Here is a 19221-nt window from a genome sequence, read left to right on the forward strand (position 1 = left end):
CGGCTCGGGTGCCAAACTTGTGCCCACCCGATACAAATGGGATAGCCACATCACCATCGTCGTCGGCGTCGTCAAAAATCGCCCTAAAATAGGTTAGAGCATTCTCCCAGAGAACAGCCACGTAAAAATTCTCGGCGGGGTTCTAGACAAGCGGGTAGCTCCCAACCCATAATCACCAAAAACAGAAACTTTTTAACCAGTTATTGCCCGCAAGCAAAACGTCCAACCAAGAAAGCGCAAGAAAAAAAGAAAAGAAACGATAAGATTCATGCCACCACTGATCACTACCAGAATATTGCAGAGCCTGTCATACCACATATTTACCCGCACAAAAGAAAGAGAAAGAAACACCGTCATATAAGGCAGTTCTAATCCTCTTAATTTTGATCGGGAGACGAACTAACAAAGACTGGACCACACGGGTAACAGAATGAACATGCATAGACGAGTGTAGAAGAAGGAGACGGCCATTTACTCGATGGAGGGATGAAGTAACAGTATTCGGAGCAAAAAGTGGACTCGGGAAGCGCAAGACAGCAGCGAATGAATGTCAGTATGAGAGGCCTTCATGCTGCAGTCATCCTAAACAGGACGTTGGTGATAATGACGATGAATAGGTCCTCCATTTGCGTCTTCCTAACACATTTCAATAAATCGGAGAAATGATGCACTCTCCTAGCACCAAGAAACGGATGTAAAAACAAAATCGGGAGGGGCCATTCTACCCTTTTTGCAAAGAAACAGGCACCCTCAAAAAGCCACCCCAAACAGAAAAAAATGACAGGCACCCCCACCCCTTTCAAAGGAAACAACGGCACGCCCTGATAGACATGGCACCGATCCAGCGACCACACATCAAAACTCTTCTGTACTAAAAATCTGGATACTGTCCTACACAAGAAGGGGTGGTATGGCCGACTCAAGTTCATTCGGGGAAAGTTTCAATATCACGAGACCACAGTATACACCGACTCCGGAATGTACGAAAGCAGAAGGCTGCAATTGTCGCAGTTGACTACTCTGGCAACCTTTGTGAGTGCATAATCCTCCAACGTACATGAACAAATAAGAGGAAGTTGGAGCCACCCTTTTGGCAATCCGAATAGCGGAAGTATCAAATAAAAGCGTAACATCATTTCAGACTCACAAAGGACATTATACAGTTTTCTGGAGCAGAATACCAAACGCTTCGGTAAGATATATTCCCATCCATAATGCAGAAAGTTAACAACGTCACCTGGGCAGCCGGATCCAATGGTCTGAAAGCGAACGACGCCCTATGCAAGAGGCACACGAACTCACATACCCTGCTCCTTGTGACCACGACTACCACACTGCCCTCTAACGAATCACCATCCTGTGCCTAAGAACACAATCTTACCCTTGCTACAACGAGGTCTCAATGCAGAAGAAGCACAAACTCTGTGGATGAAAAACCAACAGTTATCTCTGAAAATCCGTGTGCGTTAAGGCGTTTCGGTGGGAACATCAGACATTAACTTACAACTCTGCTAAAATAGGGGAAACATCCACCCTCTTGCGCGCAACCTAGCCACGTCCAAGGGTATTGCCAGGGGAGAAAAACTCAAACATAACATATTCCACTTCTTCGAAGCATGGGAGGCAGATTTGACCAGCTCGCTACTTCAAGGTCAGCGCGAGCTGATTGGAGAGGGCAAGGGGAGCAATTGCTGCATCCGCTGCCGTAGACTATCTATACATCACGAAATAAGCATTTTGGCCATTACTGGACTACCCCGAATGACCCAATACCGACTCTGCAGGGGGAGGCCCAACTCAATGCGATTGATGAGCTGGTGCACCAACGCCGCTCTGCCCGGGCCTGTAAAATCTCGATGACCGGTGCCGCCGCTGCGCTAGCCCGGTACATGGGGTACGTTGTACCAAGTACCACTGTGAAAGGTTCAAACATTCCTCCGTGGCAGCGAGTACAGTTAAGAGACAGCAAACCAATCGGTCGCCTCCGTCACCCGGTACCTCGCCAGGCCACGGCCCAAGTCTCTCGCCTACATAGCCCAGACGCGGAAACGGCAATTGCATATGTAGACGCCAGCGTAAAAAACGGCATGGTGCTCACTGCACTCATCTGCCCCCAGCTACCAGAGGTGGACCAATGTTGCTCTTATGAAGCTAACCCGATGCCACCAGCGTATCTTGCTGAACTAGCAGCGGTACACGATGGGATGGCCGCAATACTGCCTATTGTCCAGGCAGGGCCATACTGTCGACTAATAATACGCACAGACTCTACGCAAGCCATCCACGACATCCGCCGCGTAACACAAGCTACAGCGTTCGCAGATGGGTCATTTCAGATAAGATCGAACAAAGCATGGCTGGTCGACCTCTTCAATTCGCTTGAAATTTTTTTACCTCATTCCCGCATGTATGTAATGTGCGGATTCACAAATATTTTCGGCGGAAAAAATTTTGGCCGACTGAAAAAAAATTTGGAACCCTCCCGCGTGGACCCCGGCCGCTACCTGCCCCTGCGCCGCGGCCAAGTTTAGCGACGTCTACCAACAAATATGCTAATCAGGCGGGGATGGTAATTTTTATGCGTAATCTACGCCTGGTGTACATTTCGCTCCCAAAATATCGTTGGCTAGAAATACATATATTTTTTGGAATAAATTTCCAAATCTTGCTCAGAGCGCATTTTGTTCTGTACTTTGCGGGTCAGTATTATCGTAAGTAATGGAGCTAGAGCGTTCAAATTTGAGTGAGGGCTGCTCCTGGCAAGCACTAATAAGGGCTGTAAATATAGTGTCTATGCACGCTACAGTTAAAACGTAAATGGCGCACAAGTTTGAAGAAAAAACTAAAACACTCCGAGTTCAGAGGCTTATTAAAAAAAAAACACTTCTTCGATTTTGCTGAAATTCTCCCCAGATGTTAATCTGGGAATGTACTTCAATGATCATTAAAAACATGTTGCATCATTTTCTTCCTGACGCGCCTACAGCGCGAGAAAAAAGCCTGGTCGGCCAGGTCTTCACAAGATCCTGAGAGCAACTTCCAGTGAATGTGCAGACATTTGATAATTTGTTTGTACCAAAGGCAAACGATTACTTATTGATAGTATTACCGAGAATTCAGAAGCGAAACTGAAATTTTTATGTGAATTTTGGAACGAAAATAAACAATGTGCGCACCGCCAAACGTGTACTCTTCGAAGAAAAAACGGAGGAACTCCAGATTCACGCGCAAAAAAAAATGTTTCTTCGAGTTTTATGAAGCTTTCCACAGATATTTTCCTGCTAATTTACTTGCGTGAGCCCTAGAAATATCGTGCGTCATTCTAAGCACAGCGCGGATACAGTCGTGCGGTGGCGAAACCGCTGCAATGTATGGTGGCAAAACGCGCAATTTGAAGGTCTTCGGGTCTATTTTTATAGCTTCCTCTAGATTTCCCCAATCGCGGTCACTCTTTGTCTTACATTATCAATGCCCTTTTTTTGTGCGCACTGCTGCCGTGATGCGCTATATTTGGTTCATAAGATCAGCTATTTGACAAGGTTCACGCAGTCTTGTTTTTTAACTAGCCTGGACGTAACTTTCGTTCGCCTGAAATCAAAGGTTCAACGGAAGCCCGTCCGGTCGGCAGCACACATGGCAAGTATTAAAAACGGACATCGGCCACACACGACCTCGGCGCGGGTAACGTCTCCAGGTAGGGCGCCCCTCTTCGGTCCTTCTCCAGACACACTGGTTCAATTACCGAATTAGCGACCAAACAGGAAGGCAAACGCCCTTGAGCCCGGTGGGGTCCGGGACGACACATGTGGGATCTTCATTTTTTTGTTTGAGTCGAGTATTTTCTGGGCTTATTCAACCGTATGCGGGGGCGGGGACTTGGCTGACAGAAACAGCGAAAGAGGGGACTGGAAGAAGAGGGGCTGCATGTGTTGGAACGGTTACAAGTTTTCAGTTCTGTCACACCGGGAGAGTGCCTTGCGCTGCCTCCCCACTATTTGACTACGGTCGCATTTTAATCTTCATTTTATCACTTCTTATTATTCCTTTTAAGTATTCTGATTTTATTATTCTTTTTGTATATATTTAGCTTGTTACTCGGTCTCTTTTGTGTTTCATCTTGTTCGTTATTTTCCTGCTCAATGGCTGCGAAGACTAGCTTTCATCGAGTGCATTGTGCGGACTATCTCGACAAGCATCGACGGAGGATACCGCAGAAACGAAACTTTCGCAGTGTTAAAGACCTGGACATCAGCGCCCTGAAACGCCTTTTGGGCCCGGACAACTTCAAGAAAGTGAGTGAAGATGATTACTTGTGTCAGCACTGCTTCATGCAGTTCACTAAAGAAATTTCTCTGCAAACGTCTGAGCCTGACGCCGACATTTTTGTGACTGCCGAGGAAGCTGTGGAGCACCTGAACCTTGGCGTACTTCTTCCTGAAGTGTCTCCACTGAAACCGCCAAGTGCAGTGAGAAAACGGGACAGACCAACTTATGCCAAACGAAAGCAAAGGGAATTGGAGCAAGCTGTGACCAAAAAAGTGCGCTCGAGCCTGGACGCCGCATATAACGCGCCGACTGCATCTGGCTCAACAGAGAAAAAGTGCTTCACCTGCGCCGAGTTCAACCACAACTTTCGACAAGCTTTTGTAACTGCTACATCCTCCAGGGAGCGTTGCCAGCTGCTCACGTTGCTGCCGTCATCCCTCAAGAAGAACGAAGTACAAAAGATCATTCCGGAAGCTTCTATGTACCTGATCAACAAGTCCCGGAAGTTGAGGGAAAAGCACGGCGTATGGTATCAGCCGGACCCGTACACGAGGCAAAGGGTGAGTCAGGACTGCATATCCACGGCATGTGAATACTTCACGAAAGATGAGCTGGAGTGTTCGAGACAAAGTCCGAATAAGAAAGACGTCATCTCGGTTGTGCGTGACGGAGAAAAAACTCTTGTAACGAAACGCTTCATGACACGATCAATTCGAGAAGCGTTCCGCATTTACAAGGAACGAAATCCTGACTCGAGCATTGGGCTAACGAAGTTTTACTCGTTGCGGCCTCGTTGGGTCAAATGTAGTCCTCAGCAAGAAGTGTGTGTCTGCGTCTACTGCGCCAACTACGAACTCTATGTTGCCGCTGTGGAAAACGCTAGCAACTCAAAAATAGATGCCAGTGGATTGATCGCTGCATTCCTCTGCACTCCGGCATCAGACAACTGCTTCTTAGGGGAGTGCGACAAGTGCCCTAAAGGAGAGTCCCTGACGCTCGAAACACTAAATATCCCCGAAGAAGAAGACATTGTGGTTGCCACGTGGGAGTCCGGCGACCTTGTGAAGAAGACCCTTGACCCTTCAGCATTCCTGAGGGGACTCCGAGTATCACTGGCCACATGGATCGTGCACAATCACATCCGAAAGACCCAGGGAGCTGCCATCCACAATGAAAAGAAATGCGAACAACGAGGAAGCGTGGTGTTTCACTTTGATTTTGCCGAAAATTGGACTGTCATCCTTCCCGACGAGGTACAAAGCTACCACTGGCATAAAACCCAAGTATCGATATTCACATGTGTGGTGACGACCCGAAAAAACAGTCATAGTTTTGTCGTTGCAAGCGATGACGTCTGCCATGACTCTGCGCATGCCTGCTTGGCTTTAGAAAAAATCAGGTTGTGGGTAGACGACAATCTCCCACTGTACTCCAAGGTGACTTATGTGAGTGACGGAGCTGCCAGTCACTTTAAAAACAGGTACCAGCTTCATGAGTTGGGAAAGAGCGACGTGCCTGAAACGCAATGGATATTCTCCGCAACAGGGCACGGAAAAAATGCCTGCGACGGAGTTGGGGGAATCGTCAAACACCAGGCGACACTTTACAACCTAAGAGAACCACTAAGAAATGCGATTCAGACGGCAAAAGACATGGTAACTGTGTTGTCTGAGAAGATCAAGGGCGTTCACTTCATATACCTCGAAGGGAACGAAGTTTCCAGCTATCGCGAAACAAAAAAGGAAGAATGGCGAACAGTGCGTGCCTTTCCCGGCATACAGTCCTGGCACGTGTGGCGTTTAAGGAAGTCATCAGAAGCAGATATATGCGAACTATACGCAGCGCGGACTGTTTGTGCCCCTTTGAGGAAACTGTGAACATTGATGCAGCAAGCAACGTGTAAATAAACAGCTAGTAGCTGCACGGTATTAATGGAGTGCCGATGGAGCGCTGTGATATCAAACGTTGACTTCGTTAATGTCACTTGGCTATTTCTATACTCCTTATCTCAGAAGATATTCTGCCCTTTCTACCAAATAAATAAAGGAAATCTGCAGAAAGTCACAATCGTCGTTTTATGTCTCAGCTCCTTGTGACGAGCATGCTTGACAAGGCTCTTTGGCTTTTCGGTGGTCAAAATAATGCGAGTTTTTTTAATGGCTCACGCAAGTAAATTAGGAGGAAAATATCTGTGGAAAGCTTCATATAACTCGAGGAAGCGCTTTTTTTTTAATGCGCATGAATCTGGATTGATTTCCTCCGGTTTTTCTTCGAAGAGTACACGTTTGGCGGTGCGCAGATTGCTTATTTTCGTTCCAAAATTCACATACAAATTTCAGTTTCGCTTCTGAATGCTCTGTAATACTATCAATAAGTAATCCTTTGCCTTTAGTACAAACAAATTATCAAATGTCTGCACATTCACTGGAAGTTGCTCTCACTGTTTCGTGTCGCAGGATCTTGTGAAGACCTGGCCGACCAGGCTTTTTTCTCGCGCTGTAGGCGCGTCAGGAACAAAATGATGCAACATGTTTTTAATGATCATTGAAGTACATTCCCAGATTAACATCTGGGGAGAATTTCAGCAAAATCGAAGAAGTGTTTTTTTTTAATAAGCCTCTGAACTCGGAGTGTTTTAGTTTTTTCTTCAAACTTGTGCGCCATTTACGTTTTAACTGTAGTGTGCATAGACACGATATTTACAGCCCTTATTAGTGCTTGCCAGGAGCAGCCCTCACTCAAATTTGAACGCTCTAGCTCCATTACTTACGATAATACTGACCCGCAAAGTACAGAACAAAAAGCGCTCTGAGCAAGATTTGGAAATTTATTCCAAAAAATATATGTATTTCTAGCCAACGATATTTTGGGAGCGAAATGTACACCAGGCGTAGATTACGCATAAAAATTACCATCCCCGCCTGATTAGCATATTTGTTGGTAGACGTCGCTAAACTTGGCCGCGGCGCAGGGGCAGGTAGCGGCCGGGGTCCACGCGGGAGGGTTCCAAATTTTTTTTAAGTCGGCCAAAATTTTTTTCGCCGAAAATATTTGTGAATCCGCACATTACATACATGCGGGAATGAGGTAAAAAAATTTCAAGCGAATTGAAGAGGTCGACCAGCCATGCTTTGTTCGATCTTATCTGAAATGACCCAGATGCCATTCACCACTTAGCACGAAGCACTCTACTGCAGATCCGCATAGAATGGGTACCCCGTTCAGCTGTACCCGGCAGTAGGGAGGCAGACACGGCTAGTCGCCCGCATACCTTGATGCGACCACTGCCACTTTCCCCCGAAGATCCAAGTGGAAACCTGGCGCAACAGAAGGAAATTCTCCGGCGCACCACGCGAGCCCTCATACCCCCGGGTGGTTCAAACCTCTATGGTGACTTAACTCGCCGAGAGGAGGTTGCGCTGCGGAGAATACGCGTTGGGATGGCCCTTACGCCATCTGGGACTGCCTCTTGACCATCGCAGTACCGCGGCCCATACGAATCTACCTGCCCATTCTGCGACTCCGCCGTACAGAATGTGAATGTGCAGCATCTGTTGTAAACCTGCCCCGGACTGCATCAGATCCGATTACGGCACCTTCGTGCAACCGGCCTCCACCCTGGCCGCCCTCCAGACCTGCAGCGCTGGGTTCATGGACCATTTAATCGGCACCTTCTGGACTATATACGAGAAACAAACTTTGTTCGTGTACCTGTGAATTGTGCACCGTTATGCCGCAGGGCAAACTTTCGAATAAAAAAAACTCCCACCTCCCCTCGCGGGAACCCCTGTGTAGATGCGACGCATAGGCGGAGCGGCGAAGGGACCGCGTTTTATTGGCGGTGAGCGCGTCACAGGCGGCGCTGCGAAGCGCGCCTCCGTGACGTCAGCTTAGGGATTCTCGCATTTGTCGTCTGCTTCACTCAGGATCGCTCTCCCTGCTGTTTCTTTGCGCTCGGTTAACGTCTGATGCTTGCCCGCACCAGAATTGGCGTGTGGGTAACTTTTTATCATAATAATAGGCTTAAAATCGCTCATGGTGTCAATTAAAGTATAGTTTTGGATACCGCTACGGGAGTAACATTGCCGGCGCCACCCCATTCCTTGCGAAGCCGGTCCTGTGCGGAGCGCGAAGAGTCGGAGCTAGGCGTCAGCTTCTCATGTAAGCATTCGAACAAAAGGAACAGTCAGCTGCTAATAACCGGCAACAGCGAAAATGGAAGACCAAAACAAATTCTCTTCAGGGCTGTCGGCTTTGGCAGAATGCATCACGATTCCCTGTAATTATATGTAAGGTAAAACAGTTTTTGCAACCTTGCCGAACGCTCGAACGCGTTTTGTCACATCACTTTACGTTGTCAAGGCATGAAAGTTTGCCGACATGGACTATAGACTGCAAAAACTGTAGGTTGAGTTCCAAATAACCCAGTGTGTATTTACGCGCGTGCTGATTCTATACCAGGCATCTAACCAGTATGGAGGTTTATTGAGCAAAACGAGTCACGTCTTCGTTAAATTTATAGTAACACCTATATGTTTGTTAAGACCTGGAGGGATATTTCGGAACATTTTGCACAGCCATATCTTCCCGATATTCGGTTATGCGTTATAGGAAAACTGCACTCAAGAGGAGGAGGAGGAGTAAGGAGAGGAGGTGAAAGCTTTGTTTAACAATTAAATCGATCTGGTTAGTGGGCCGGGTCCTCAGTCCAGGACAAGTTTTCTTCAAATCATAGAACGCCATCCTGAGTAGAATAGGATTTGTTCTTCGCGCCTGGAAGGGTTGAAAAGCAATGAAGAGCTACTTGGAATTCTTCTTCGGTTTCGAGTCTTGTAATATATGCAGGTATACTATTTATTACGTTAGTTAGCGAGCATATCATGCCTTCAACACCGTAATCATGCCATCATTGTTCGAGTTGAGAGTCAGTTCGTTATGATAACGATATAATTACGATAGAAATTCGGAGCACAAAAGCCGCCTTCGAGTACTGTGGACCACGTTGTCTAGGGCACGATCACGGTGGCGTAGCACAAACCTTCTCATTGTATTTGCATGTGAATAAACAAAGCACGCTGCGGATATGCGCCTTCTTGCACGCAGCCGTAATGAAAGCCAATGTATGAAGAAGGGAATGTATGCCATACAAAATGAAGGAAATATCCACACGACCTTTGTGAAACTCCCAAACATCCCGAAACCTCCTAATAAGAAGTTGGTGACGGCGCAGAAAAATTAATGCGTTGGGCAGAAAAAAAAAGCAAGAAACACTAATCCGATACAAGACAACAACGAAAGAAACAGAAGAAAGCCGCTTTATTTCCTGCTGTGCGATGAGCGTGTAGAGGCCGCTGCTTGGTACGTAGTATTAGACTGTTGAGTCTTCATAGGAGCATCTCAAAAATACTGAAGGGAAGCCTACGCATTTTGAATTCTTATCGAGAAGCTCTGATCGCTGATCCTCGCGAATAAGCAAGAAAGGACGAGTTACACACGATCTTCTGACCGATACTCTGAAGAAAGTTGTTCTCTATCTCTTCGTGTGTTGCAAACTTGTGGGGGATACAGCTACAAATTATTCAGATGCGTCAGAAGCTGGCAAAATAACTGAGTCGCTAGAAATACGCTTTTTAACGCACGTCAGCAACGAAGCGGGCGATTTCTAGCCCAGGCACTGTTGCCCCTCACAAGCGGAGTGTAGCAGACGACAGCGGCGCGAATCCCTAAGCCGACGTCAGAGCCAGGGGGCGCCACTCAAAGATCTCACCGACTGCGTAAGCCGGTCCCAGTCGATGACGACTTTGGCGGACTTGTAAAGCGGCGTGGACTTTAGGTGTTTGAGCCAAGCGTGGATGTTGCTTCGCCGGAGAACGGCACACCGGTTATATGCGCAGCGCGCCCGAAAGAGAGAAAACCGCGGAAGAGAGAGTACTGCACATGCGCCGGCCCCAGCGCGTCTGCCGCGGCTATGACGCAACAGAATCCAACACAATCCACTTTAATCCAATCCAATCCAAATCCAAGCCAAGCCAAGCCAAGCCAATCCAATCGAATCCAATCCAATGCCCCAGAGAGAGAAGTGATTTGGTGGAAGAAAGGAAAGGAAAGTGCACTGGGGATATTATTCAGCTGAGTAGGGACAACCCAGTGCGGTGGGGAGGGGAAGAGGAGATAAAAGACTTGGGAGGAGGTTAAGGGTGGAATAGAAAAGGCGTTAAAGAGAAAGACAGGAAGAAAAGAGAGAGAGAGAGAAGAAAAGAAGAAAAAAAAGAGGGGGGGGGGAGCAATTACATGGGCGACAGCGGCACGAGTGTTCGCCGCGAGTGTTTGTTCAGTAGCCTCAGCTACAGGCGCTGGGTTAGTCCAGTGGCCTCGAGGAATGCCAGGAGGTGGCTGAACACTTCACGACGGGAGCTGGCAGGACCCGTCGGGAACAGCGGAACAGCAGGTCCTGCAGGTTGTGTCTGGGTCGTCCGAGACGCTGGAGTGCAGCCTGCAGCACTGCTCTGTGTGCTGCGTGCTCGGGGCAGGACAGGAGCAGGTGCTCCAGCGTCTCGGGTTCGGGGCAGTCGGCACAGGTGGGGGAGGCGCGTCGTCCTTGGTGGTGCAGCAGGGCCGCCACCTCGCAACAGTTGAGGCGCATCCGGAGCAGCAGGCTCCGGACGTCCCTGGTGAGGCGCCCTGGCAAAACAGGCGGGGCCTGGCCAGAAACTACTCGGGGGTCCGGGTGTCTGGTCAGGGCCATTCGGGCCAGGATTTGGCGTGGGGCGTCAAACGCCGTCACGTCCTGGGAGGCGGGGGTACCTGGCTGGTGGGCACCCTTGACTAGAGCGTCGGCCGCCTCATTGCCCGGGATGCCCATGTGGGCCGGCAGCCAGTGTAGCTGCACAGTGCAGCCGCGAGAGGCCACCGCGTGCAGCTTGGCCACCAGCGACCGCTCCACGTGTCCACTGGAGCTGCCCGGTTGGTCAGCCGACTGCAGCCGCAGGAGGGCTGGCCGGGAGTCCGTGAGGACGAGGGCTTTGCGGTCTGGGCCTGCCCGCTCAAGCAGCAGGTCCGCGGCCAGGTGCAGGCCGGCCAGCTCCGCGGTGGTGGACGGGGCGGGGAAGGGCAGGCGGCACACCCGGCTGGCGCCAAGTGCCGGGGCAGTGCAGGCGGCTGCCGCGTTGCCCGTGCGGGGGAGCACCGACCCATCCGTGAAGACGTGGAGGCTGGCGTTTTTCTCCAGCAGGGCAGCCACCTCCTGGTAGATGGCCTGGTGCGGAGTGGCCCTCTTGCTGCGCACCCCAGGCAGCTTGGTGTTGATGTCTAGGGCCTCTCCTGTGCCGGGTGGTGGAGGCTCCAGAGGGGGTCGCTGCGGCACCACGATGTCATCCTCATAGATTTGCATCAGCATGCCCATCTGGGAGTTTGGACGGGCACGGAACCGGTGCAGCAGGGAGGCCCCGTACGGGCTTTTTTGCAGGCGGTCAATATGGCGCAGGCCTGCCTGGAAGGCCCGTAGTTCGATTGGCCAAGTGGCTGCCTCGGTGTATGTGGCCGCCACAGGAGATCGGCGTGGGAGGCCCAGGCAGAGCCGGATGGCCCGGCGTTGGTCGAGCTCAAGCGCCTTCCACCGCAGTTGCTTCAGGTTGGCGAGGGGCAGCGCGTACAGCACAGCCGAGGAGGCCATGCTGTGGAAGGCACGCTGCGCAACCTGGTGGGAGCAGCCGTTGCCTCGTGCCAACAGCCTCCGCACGCCCTGCTGCACCGCCGCAGTGCGCTGCCGCAGTGCCAGCACAGCTGGCAGCCATGACAGCCGGGAGTCAATGAGCAGCCCCAGGTATTTCACCTGGCGCTGCCATGGGATGGGCTGGCCATTGAGGGTGATGGGTGGCATTGCCCTGCAGGCCCCGGCGCCTCTCGGGTGCACCATCATGGCCTGCGTTTTGGCCTCCGAGAACTGCAGGCCACGGCTTGACAGAAAGGCAGCCACTGCTCCCAGCGCCTTATGCAGGCACGCCCTCATGTGCTTGCCCAATCTGGTAGGCCCGTGTGTCCAGGTGGCGACGTCGTCCGCGTAGACTGCTATACCCACTGGATACCGGAGCCCAGCGGGAATGCAGTCAGGGAGGGGAGCCAGCACCAAGTTGAAAAGGAATGGGCTCAGCACACTCCCCTGGGGCACCCCAGAGCAGACGTTCCGTGGGCTGCTTGTCGCCCGGCCGACCTTCACCCGTAGGGTCCGGCCAGATAGGAATGCCTGCACGTAGCTCCTGAGGTGCCCCACGACGCCCATGCTGTCCAGGGCCCCCAGGATGGCGCTGTGGGGGACGGTGTCGAAGGCCGCCTTCATGTCGAGCAGCACCAGGTAGGCCACCTCCCTTGTGTGGCAGGCCTGCTCGAGCATGGAGACGACGTCCCTCAGCGAGTCCCTGGCGAGTCCCTCGCGAGAGAGTGTTCGCTATCGGAGAGGACAGGGGGTGAGCGGCGGAGAGCGCAGCTGGCGCGGCGAGGAGAATGGGGGAGGGGTGGACAACGCCGCCGACGACGACGGCGACGACGACGACGCCGGAGGGACAAGGCGAGTGAATCAGATGCTCCGCATCTAAAAAAAAAAGATACACTGAAACTGACTCCTCGCTCAAACTGAGCAACACCTCGCATGTGCAACCTTACACGCTCACATTTTAAGCCACAGGAGCGCAGAGAGCCTTTGTCTCTCCTGGGAGACGGCGATTAAAACCCTGGTTGCTAGTCTTTCTCTTCTCGATAACGTTTCGTGCTCAGAAATGCAGCAGCTGCGTACGGAAACGCTCCGTGGGAGTCGACGTATCGCTATCGTGTTTTCTATCATAGAATACAAACGTAGATGTATCTGCAACCTTTTTTATTGCATGAAACTTTATGGTCTACATTGCTGCAGCCCCCTGGTGGTGCATAACTCAAAACACTCGGATAGGAAAAGTACAATACTACTTTTGAGCCTTTTCATATGCCTTAAGCCCGTTCTACATGGAGCGAATTTCGCCTGCGAATCCGCTGGAACGAACATTCGCACTTGCGAAGTTCGCAATGCCTGGAGTTGTCGTCTACATGGGGCCTGCGAACGCCGCGATTTTCGCATTTCAGATGCGCCTTGTTTGCAGGCTGAATTAAGTTTGCCACCAGCAAAGGTTGTTGTGATTTTAACAAGGGTGGTTTTATTTTACTTTCTTGGCGAGTTGTTTCTGCCTGGTTTGCGGTAAATATAAGTTTATTTGCGGTTTTATATAAGAATCGCCAATTCTTTATCAATATACGCACACACAACAGAGAAGACAAACGTTTTGGTGTGCCGGCGCTTTTGTCGCGCTCATGCAAGCAACGCCATCTGATTTCCAAGCGTGCAAGTGGTGGCGAGCTGTGCTCCTATTGGCCGCAGGTCCGGCCCCTCTACGCCGTACACGCCGCACGAGCGGCGTTTGCTCGACCACTTCAAATGTTTGGCACTTTGCCGCAGCAACGAAAAAAGGTGGTTTTGCCGCACGAGCGGCGCCGCATCAGCGAATTCGCAGGCGAAATCGCTCCATGTAGTACGGGCTTTATATCGGCCGTTTAGATGCAGAGAATCTGATTCACTCGCCTTGCCCCTCCGTCGTCGTCGTCGTCGGCGGCGGCGGCGTTGTCCACCCCTCCCTCATTCTCCTCGCCGCGCCAGCTGCGCTCTCCGACGCTCACCCCTTCTCTTCTCCGATAGCGAACTGGATTAAAGTGGGTTGTGTTGGATTGAGTTGCGTCATAGCGCGGCAGACGCGCTGGGGCCGGCGCATGTGCAGTACTCTCTCTTCCGCGGTTTCCTCTCCTTCGGGCGCGCTGCGCATATAACCGGTGTGCCGTTCTCCGGCGAAGGCTTGAGTCCACGCCGCTTTACAAGTACGCCAACGTCGTCATCGACTGACCGGCTTACGCAGTCCCCTCAACGTTATGCGCGCTATAAAACGCGGTCCCTTCGCCGCTCCGCCTATGCGTCGCATCTACACAGGGGTTCCCGCGAGGGGAGATGGGAGTATTTTCAAATGCCTCTCCCCGCATTCGCCCCTGGGGCCATGTGTGACTGTAAGCTAGAAGATAACTGGCTGGGAATGTAGCTGATAGAAAGTTTTAGCTGACCGTTTCTGATGGTCCGCTCCGCTCCGATAGCAAACGTGAGCGCCATTGCGCATGCGTGGCGCGCTAGCGCGCTACCAGCGATACCGGAGCGGGGCCCCGCTTCTTTTTTGTTATATCGAAAAATTATACCATGTCAGCGACAACATTATACAAAAGGGTTAAATGAGGGCAAGAAACACGGTATTTTGCTTTGTTCGGGCGACCAAATACAAATTCCTATGTTTCCTATAGGATGAAGTTTTCGTTTACACGCGCACGCGAAACGACCAGTCACGCGAATCATTCCGCGTCGAGGGAGATAAGGTCATCGCTTAGCTAAAGGCCTTTTTGCTGCTGACGCTCCGGTTGTGCTGAGCGGGTCGTCGGGAGCACAGCGGAACGTCAAAAACGATCAGCTAAAACTCTCTAATGTCGCCAGCGGTTGTCCGACCTATCTTGGGAGTTGAATGCACAGCAGAACCATCTTTCCCGCATGCAGTCTCCGTTGTTGTCAACTGTGTCGGCAGGATAAATTATACAGGGATATAAATTAAACAATGTTCATTCTCACTATTTTTGCTTACCCAAGTGTATGGCCTTGATATTACGCCTTGTGCCCCATGTGGATACACCCTGTGGATAGTCTTCGTATACGTTGTCTTTATCGGCACAATAGACCGGCTAAAGAATTAAATACTTCGGTTGCACCCAAGAAGAAGGATTGGCAGCTGTCACAGTTCTTTTTACAACGGCCGATGTATTTAGGCTCACCTTCGGAAACACCGGTTCTAAAAAAAAAAAAAAAAAAAAACAACCGGTTCACGCCGCCGCACCACTGTATTGCACGCTCATGTGAGCTGCGCGTGAACAGAACAAACGCGCTGAGCAAAAGCCGTGGAGAAGTCGCAGGAGCGTTGATCGCAGCCCTTTTCGTACGAAAGCCCCGGTCGATTGTGTGAGGCGTCCCTTACTTTGTAAAAATTTAATACGAATTTTTAAATAGGTCGATGCACTGATGAAAGTGGTTGCGTTTGTGCGCATGATCAAAGAGGGGTGCGTTTTGTTCATCTTCTCAAGAAAATATAGCTGTAATTCTGCGCCCGTAATATGGAGTACAGTGAATTGGGCTAGCTGGTATTGATTCACAATATAACTGCGCCGTAACACGAGGACACAGAACAAGGTACACACAATGAAGGACTCGGCGCGGACTAAAAACTGATGTTTAGTCGGGAAACATGTAATTTATAATAACAGCCAAATCTTCGCGCCTGCGCAGATTCAGCGCGTCGTACACTGAAATTGAAAATAAAGTTTCAAAATAGTTACGCTCAACACAGCTGTCGTGCTTCGACGCGTGAGGAGCCCCTTCTTTTATCTCCCTGCCTTCCCCTCGCCTTAACCAAAATCAAGTGCCATCTTGTTCTCGTGAAGGGCGTACTTATTCGTATTATATTTCTTTATAGTCCCGCCCCTCACGCACAGTTTTTCGTATCAAACTACAACACCAACTAGACCAAGAACGTGCTCCAGAGCAAAAATTACGATCCAGTCACTTAAAGGGGGATTAAAAGAAATACGAACAACGGAGCGCGCAGCCTTCGACGACTGTCGCACCATCTGGCTGCACTGTCAGTAAACTGGGCGCATGCATTGTTCTTTCTGAGCATTTGAGAGTGTGGCCAGGGGCAATGCTCGATAAAGAAGCGACGCCGGGCATTTATTTTGAGGCGTCTTTTTATGCTCTGTCGCCACTGAGCAGCCGGTTATCTACTACATTCGGGAGCCAAGCGCGCATCAGGCTGATTTCAACTAGCATGATGCCCTTCAACGATCATCCTGCTCAGTGGCAGCGCAGCGTGGAAAGGTGCCTCAAAATAAACGACCGGCGTCTCTTCTTGATTAAGCATTTCGTATAAATGTAGGCCACACTCTCAAACGCTCTCGAAGAAGTGCGCATGCGCGCAGTTTAGTGACTTTGCAGCCAGATGGTGCAGCATGCGTCAGAGTTTATGCGCTCTGTTGTTCGCATTTATTTTAATCCCGCACGTAAGTACACCACACCAATGAGTTCGCACAAAACGTATCGTGCCGTAACCTTTGCGCCACTGCTGATTAGTATTCCTTTTATTTTTCAAATCAATTAACTTACAGCCTCAGCTTGCTTGCTAAACGCAGCTTAAGCAAGTACGTGATAGGACATATCTTTTTCTATCAATTGTCCAAAGCCAGAACGACCATCCCATTGGCTCCGTGAATCAATGTGCTCGCGCCCATTCCCGCGATGAACACGTCAGAATACAGAGCGCCGAGCCTTCCAGTATAACCTCGCAGGCTTCTCCGCGAACTTTATATGTGCGGACTTAGCCTGTCCCCCTCTTGGACTGCATAGTGCACCCACGACAGCTAACATGTCATCCGAAAGCCAAGGTGACTTCGAAGAGCCACCTTCCTGCGGCGACCACACCAGAACGCTCGTGCTTTCCACTACAACAAACCAACCGGCAGCGGCTTCGACTGCGCGATCACCAGAGACCGACTGGCTGCCTTTTTTCCAACTCCTCCTGCTGCGCAAAAGCCCCACCAGCACTGTCTTCAAGAGCCATATTTGCCGGGAAAACCTGGCGACATTCCCCTCTGACAACCCGGAGTCTGTAGCCTACACTATGCGTCGAGGAACGGCTCTGGGGCTATACCTGACCTGGTCCAGAAGAAACGCGGACGGGAACAACATGGAGCGCCTCATCGACCTGCTTCTGTCGTGTGCTGCATGCATGAGCGAGCTGTGCATGATCTTTGTAGTCAAGGCCGATGCCCTCACTGAGCACGCCTCCGGCAAGTTTCACACACCAACTAAACCGGGTAGCGTCGAGTCCACGTCTCTCTTGGAAGCGGTGCTGTTCCGTGCAACTACAGCTCATCTTCCATGCTTCTACAATGCGTGCGGTCCGGCGGAGTTCCCCTGCCTCAAGCTGGATGTTTGCCGCTGTCTCATGCGCCCACTCTACGGCGCCATCTACTTCAGCAACGCGGAGATGGTGAGTACCCTGCTCCGCTTCGGGGCAGAAGTGCGACCCGAGGACACGTGCCACTGCGAAGAGCCCATCTGCATGCACCCGTTGGTGAGGGTCTACACATCGCTGACAGACATCTATTGTACCCCTGCTGGTGCAGCGTACTGGCTCAAGAACAGATTGACTTCGGAAAGCGTTTTGCGCTGCCACCAGCTGGCAGCACTCGTAATGCCTTGCCACGACGCGGAACTGCGCGAGGCCTGCTACACTCTCGTCAAGGCGTTGACTCCCCCTGAAGAGTACGAGTCGGTACTACGCGAGAAAGGGAGCTTGAAGCATTTCTGCAGGCTCGCACTTAGAGCGTCGCTGTCCAGGCGCCGAGCCATGCCGAAGGGAGTTGAAGATCTGCCTCTGCCGAAGCGGCTGCAGAGCTACATCCTGTACGAGCACGGTCCTGGATGCGAGTGATGGACGAACGCCGCAGGGAATGGATCCTTAGATCCTTGTGTGTCTCCTCATGCTGATTCAGTCGGTGTTGGTGAACCTTGAAAGCTGAAGAATTGCGTGCTTGCGCCGAAATTCCAACCGCGTAAGTTGCCAAGTTGCCCTTCGACCCGGAGTAATTCGCAGCTACTTAGCTAGGTCGAACTTGAGGCGGCAACCTCGGCGGTTACATTTTCGGCGACACGGCGTTTGGTCGTTTTTACGCCCATTCGCGCATCTGCCGAATCCCCGCAATAATCTGATAATGACGCTACCAACGTTGTCGGCCGATTGCTTTACTAGTGAAGGAGGCATCCCTGGTGGCGAGGGGAATAACAGTTGTGATAGAGGCGTTGTTGTGGCGAGCAGGGGCCCAGTAAGGAGGCTTCACTGGAATGAAAACTGGCACTGCTTCACAGTAAAAAATGAACGTAAGATGGGGAAAAAGACAGAGCAAGGCTTTGTTGTGCAATAAAAAAGAGCAACGTGGTCGGATTCGTCATATCTGTGTGGGGTGTGTCGGGCTAAGCTAGGGAGCCTCCATGCGCCGCGCCTTCGTCATTTAGGGTGGTGCTACTCTTTGACACAGCTCGTGCCGCCTTCCGCCGTCGGGCAGCGTTGCCAGCACACGTTGCCATAGCAACGGGGCCGATACGGCGCCGTGTTGTTCCCCAGTCGGTTCACTGCCGCCGTGTGCGTAGGGCTGCGTCCTTGCTGCCTGTGACTCACGGTGACTTTTGTTGACCACGGGAAGCTTTTCATAACCATGCCATCTCGGTGAACGTGTTAGTGGTTGTCTGAGTACCAAAAATGCTCGGCTGTTGCGTTCCGCAATGTACGAACCATTGCAGAAAAGGCACACGGATGTTCCGCTTCCCGGCCAGCCCGAACCGAAGAAAGCGCTGGCTCGTTCAAGTGAAAAAAATTCCCCCGCATTTCCCCGAGGGGGAGAATGTGAAAGTGCGAATGCACGGTTGTCGGCCCGCTTGCGGCGCTTGCGCTCGGCCCCCGCAGCCCACCGCCTCGCCGCCTTCTCTTCCATCTCTTCCATCGGGTTTGTAGTATCACGTGTACACCACGCAGTTATCAAGCCGCTATAACGCCGCTGAGTCGCCAACGCACGCCGCTGACGACGTAGTTTGAATGCGTTAAAGATATAAGGCGCGTCACGAACGCTGATATCACGTCGCGTCCGTGGCTTGGTCGGTAGAGCGTCGCGCTGCGGCCGCAAAGTCCGCGGATCGAAACCTGGCGCCGTATGCTGTTTCTTTATAGAGGAGCACTGCGGACGCCGCCGCCGCCGACGCCGGCGGTGGATGGTTTGGGGTCGCTTATAAAGTGCATTTTA

At 51.3% G+C, this 19221-nt stretch overlaps 1 protein-coding gene across 1 annotated transcript; it reads left to right on the forward strand.

The window, feature by feature from the left end:
* Positions 1 to 4061: 4061 nt before the first annotated feature.
* Positions 4062 to 6146, forward strand: LOC144140928 (uncharacterized). The gene has a single exon (XM_077672425.1). It carries the CDS (start codon positions 4140 to 4142, stop codon positions 6141 to 6143), a length of 2004 nt encoding a protein of 667 aa, XP_077528551.1. The 5' UTR covers positions 4062 to 4139; the 3' UTR covers positions 6144 to 6146.
* The last annotated feature ends 13075 nt before the right edge of the window (positions 6147 to 19221 follow it).

Source organism: Haemaphysalis longicornis, unplaced genomic scaffold, assembly GCF_048455015.1.
Source record: "Haemaphysalis longicornis isolate Haplotype H1 unplaced genomic scaffold, Haemaphysalis longicornis Haplotype H1 scaffold_56, whole genome shotgun sequence".
Classification (NCBI taxonomy): Eukaryota; Metazoa; Arthropoda; class Arachnida; order Ixodida; family Ixodidae; genus Haemaphysalis; species Haemaphysalis longicornis.

Bases quoted from the DNA above. Each gene is read 5' to 3' on its own strand.
- LOC144140928 (XM_077672425.1), top strand. From the start codon at position 4,140: ATGGCTGCGAAGACTAGCTTTCATCGAGTGCATTGTGCGGACTATCTC.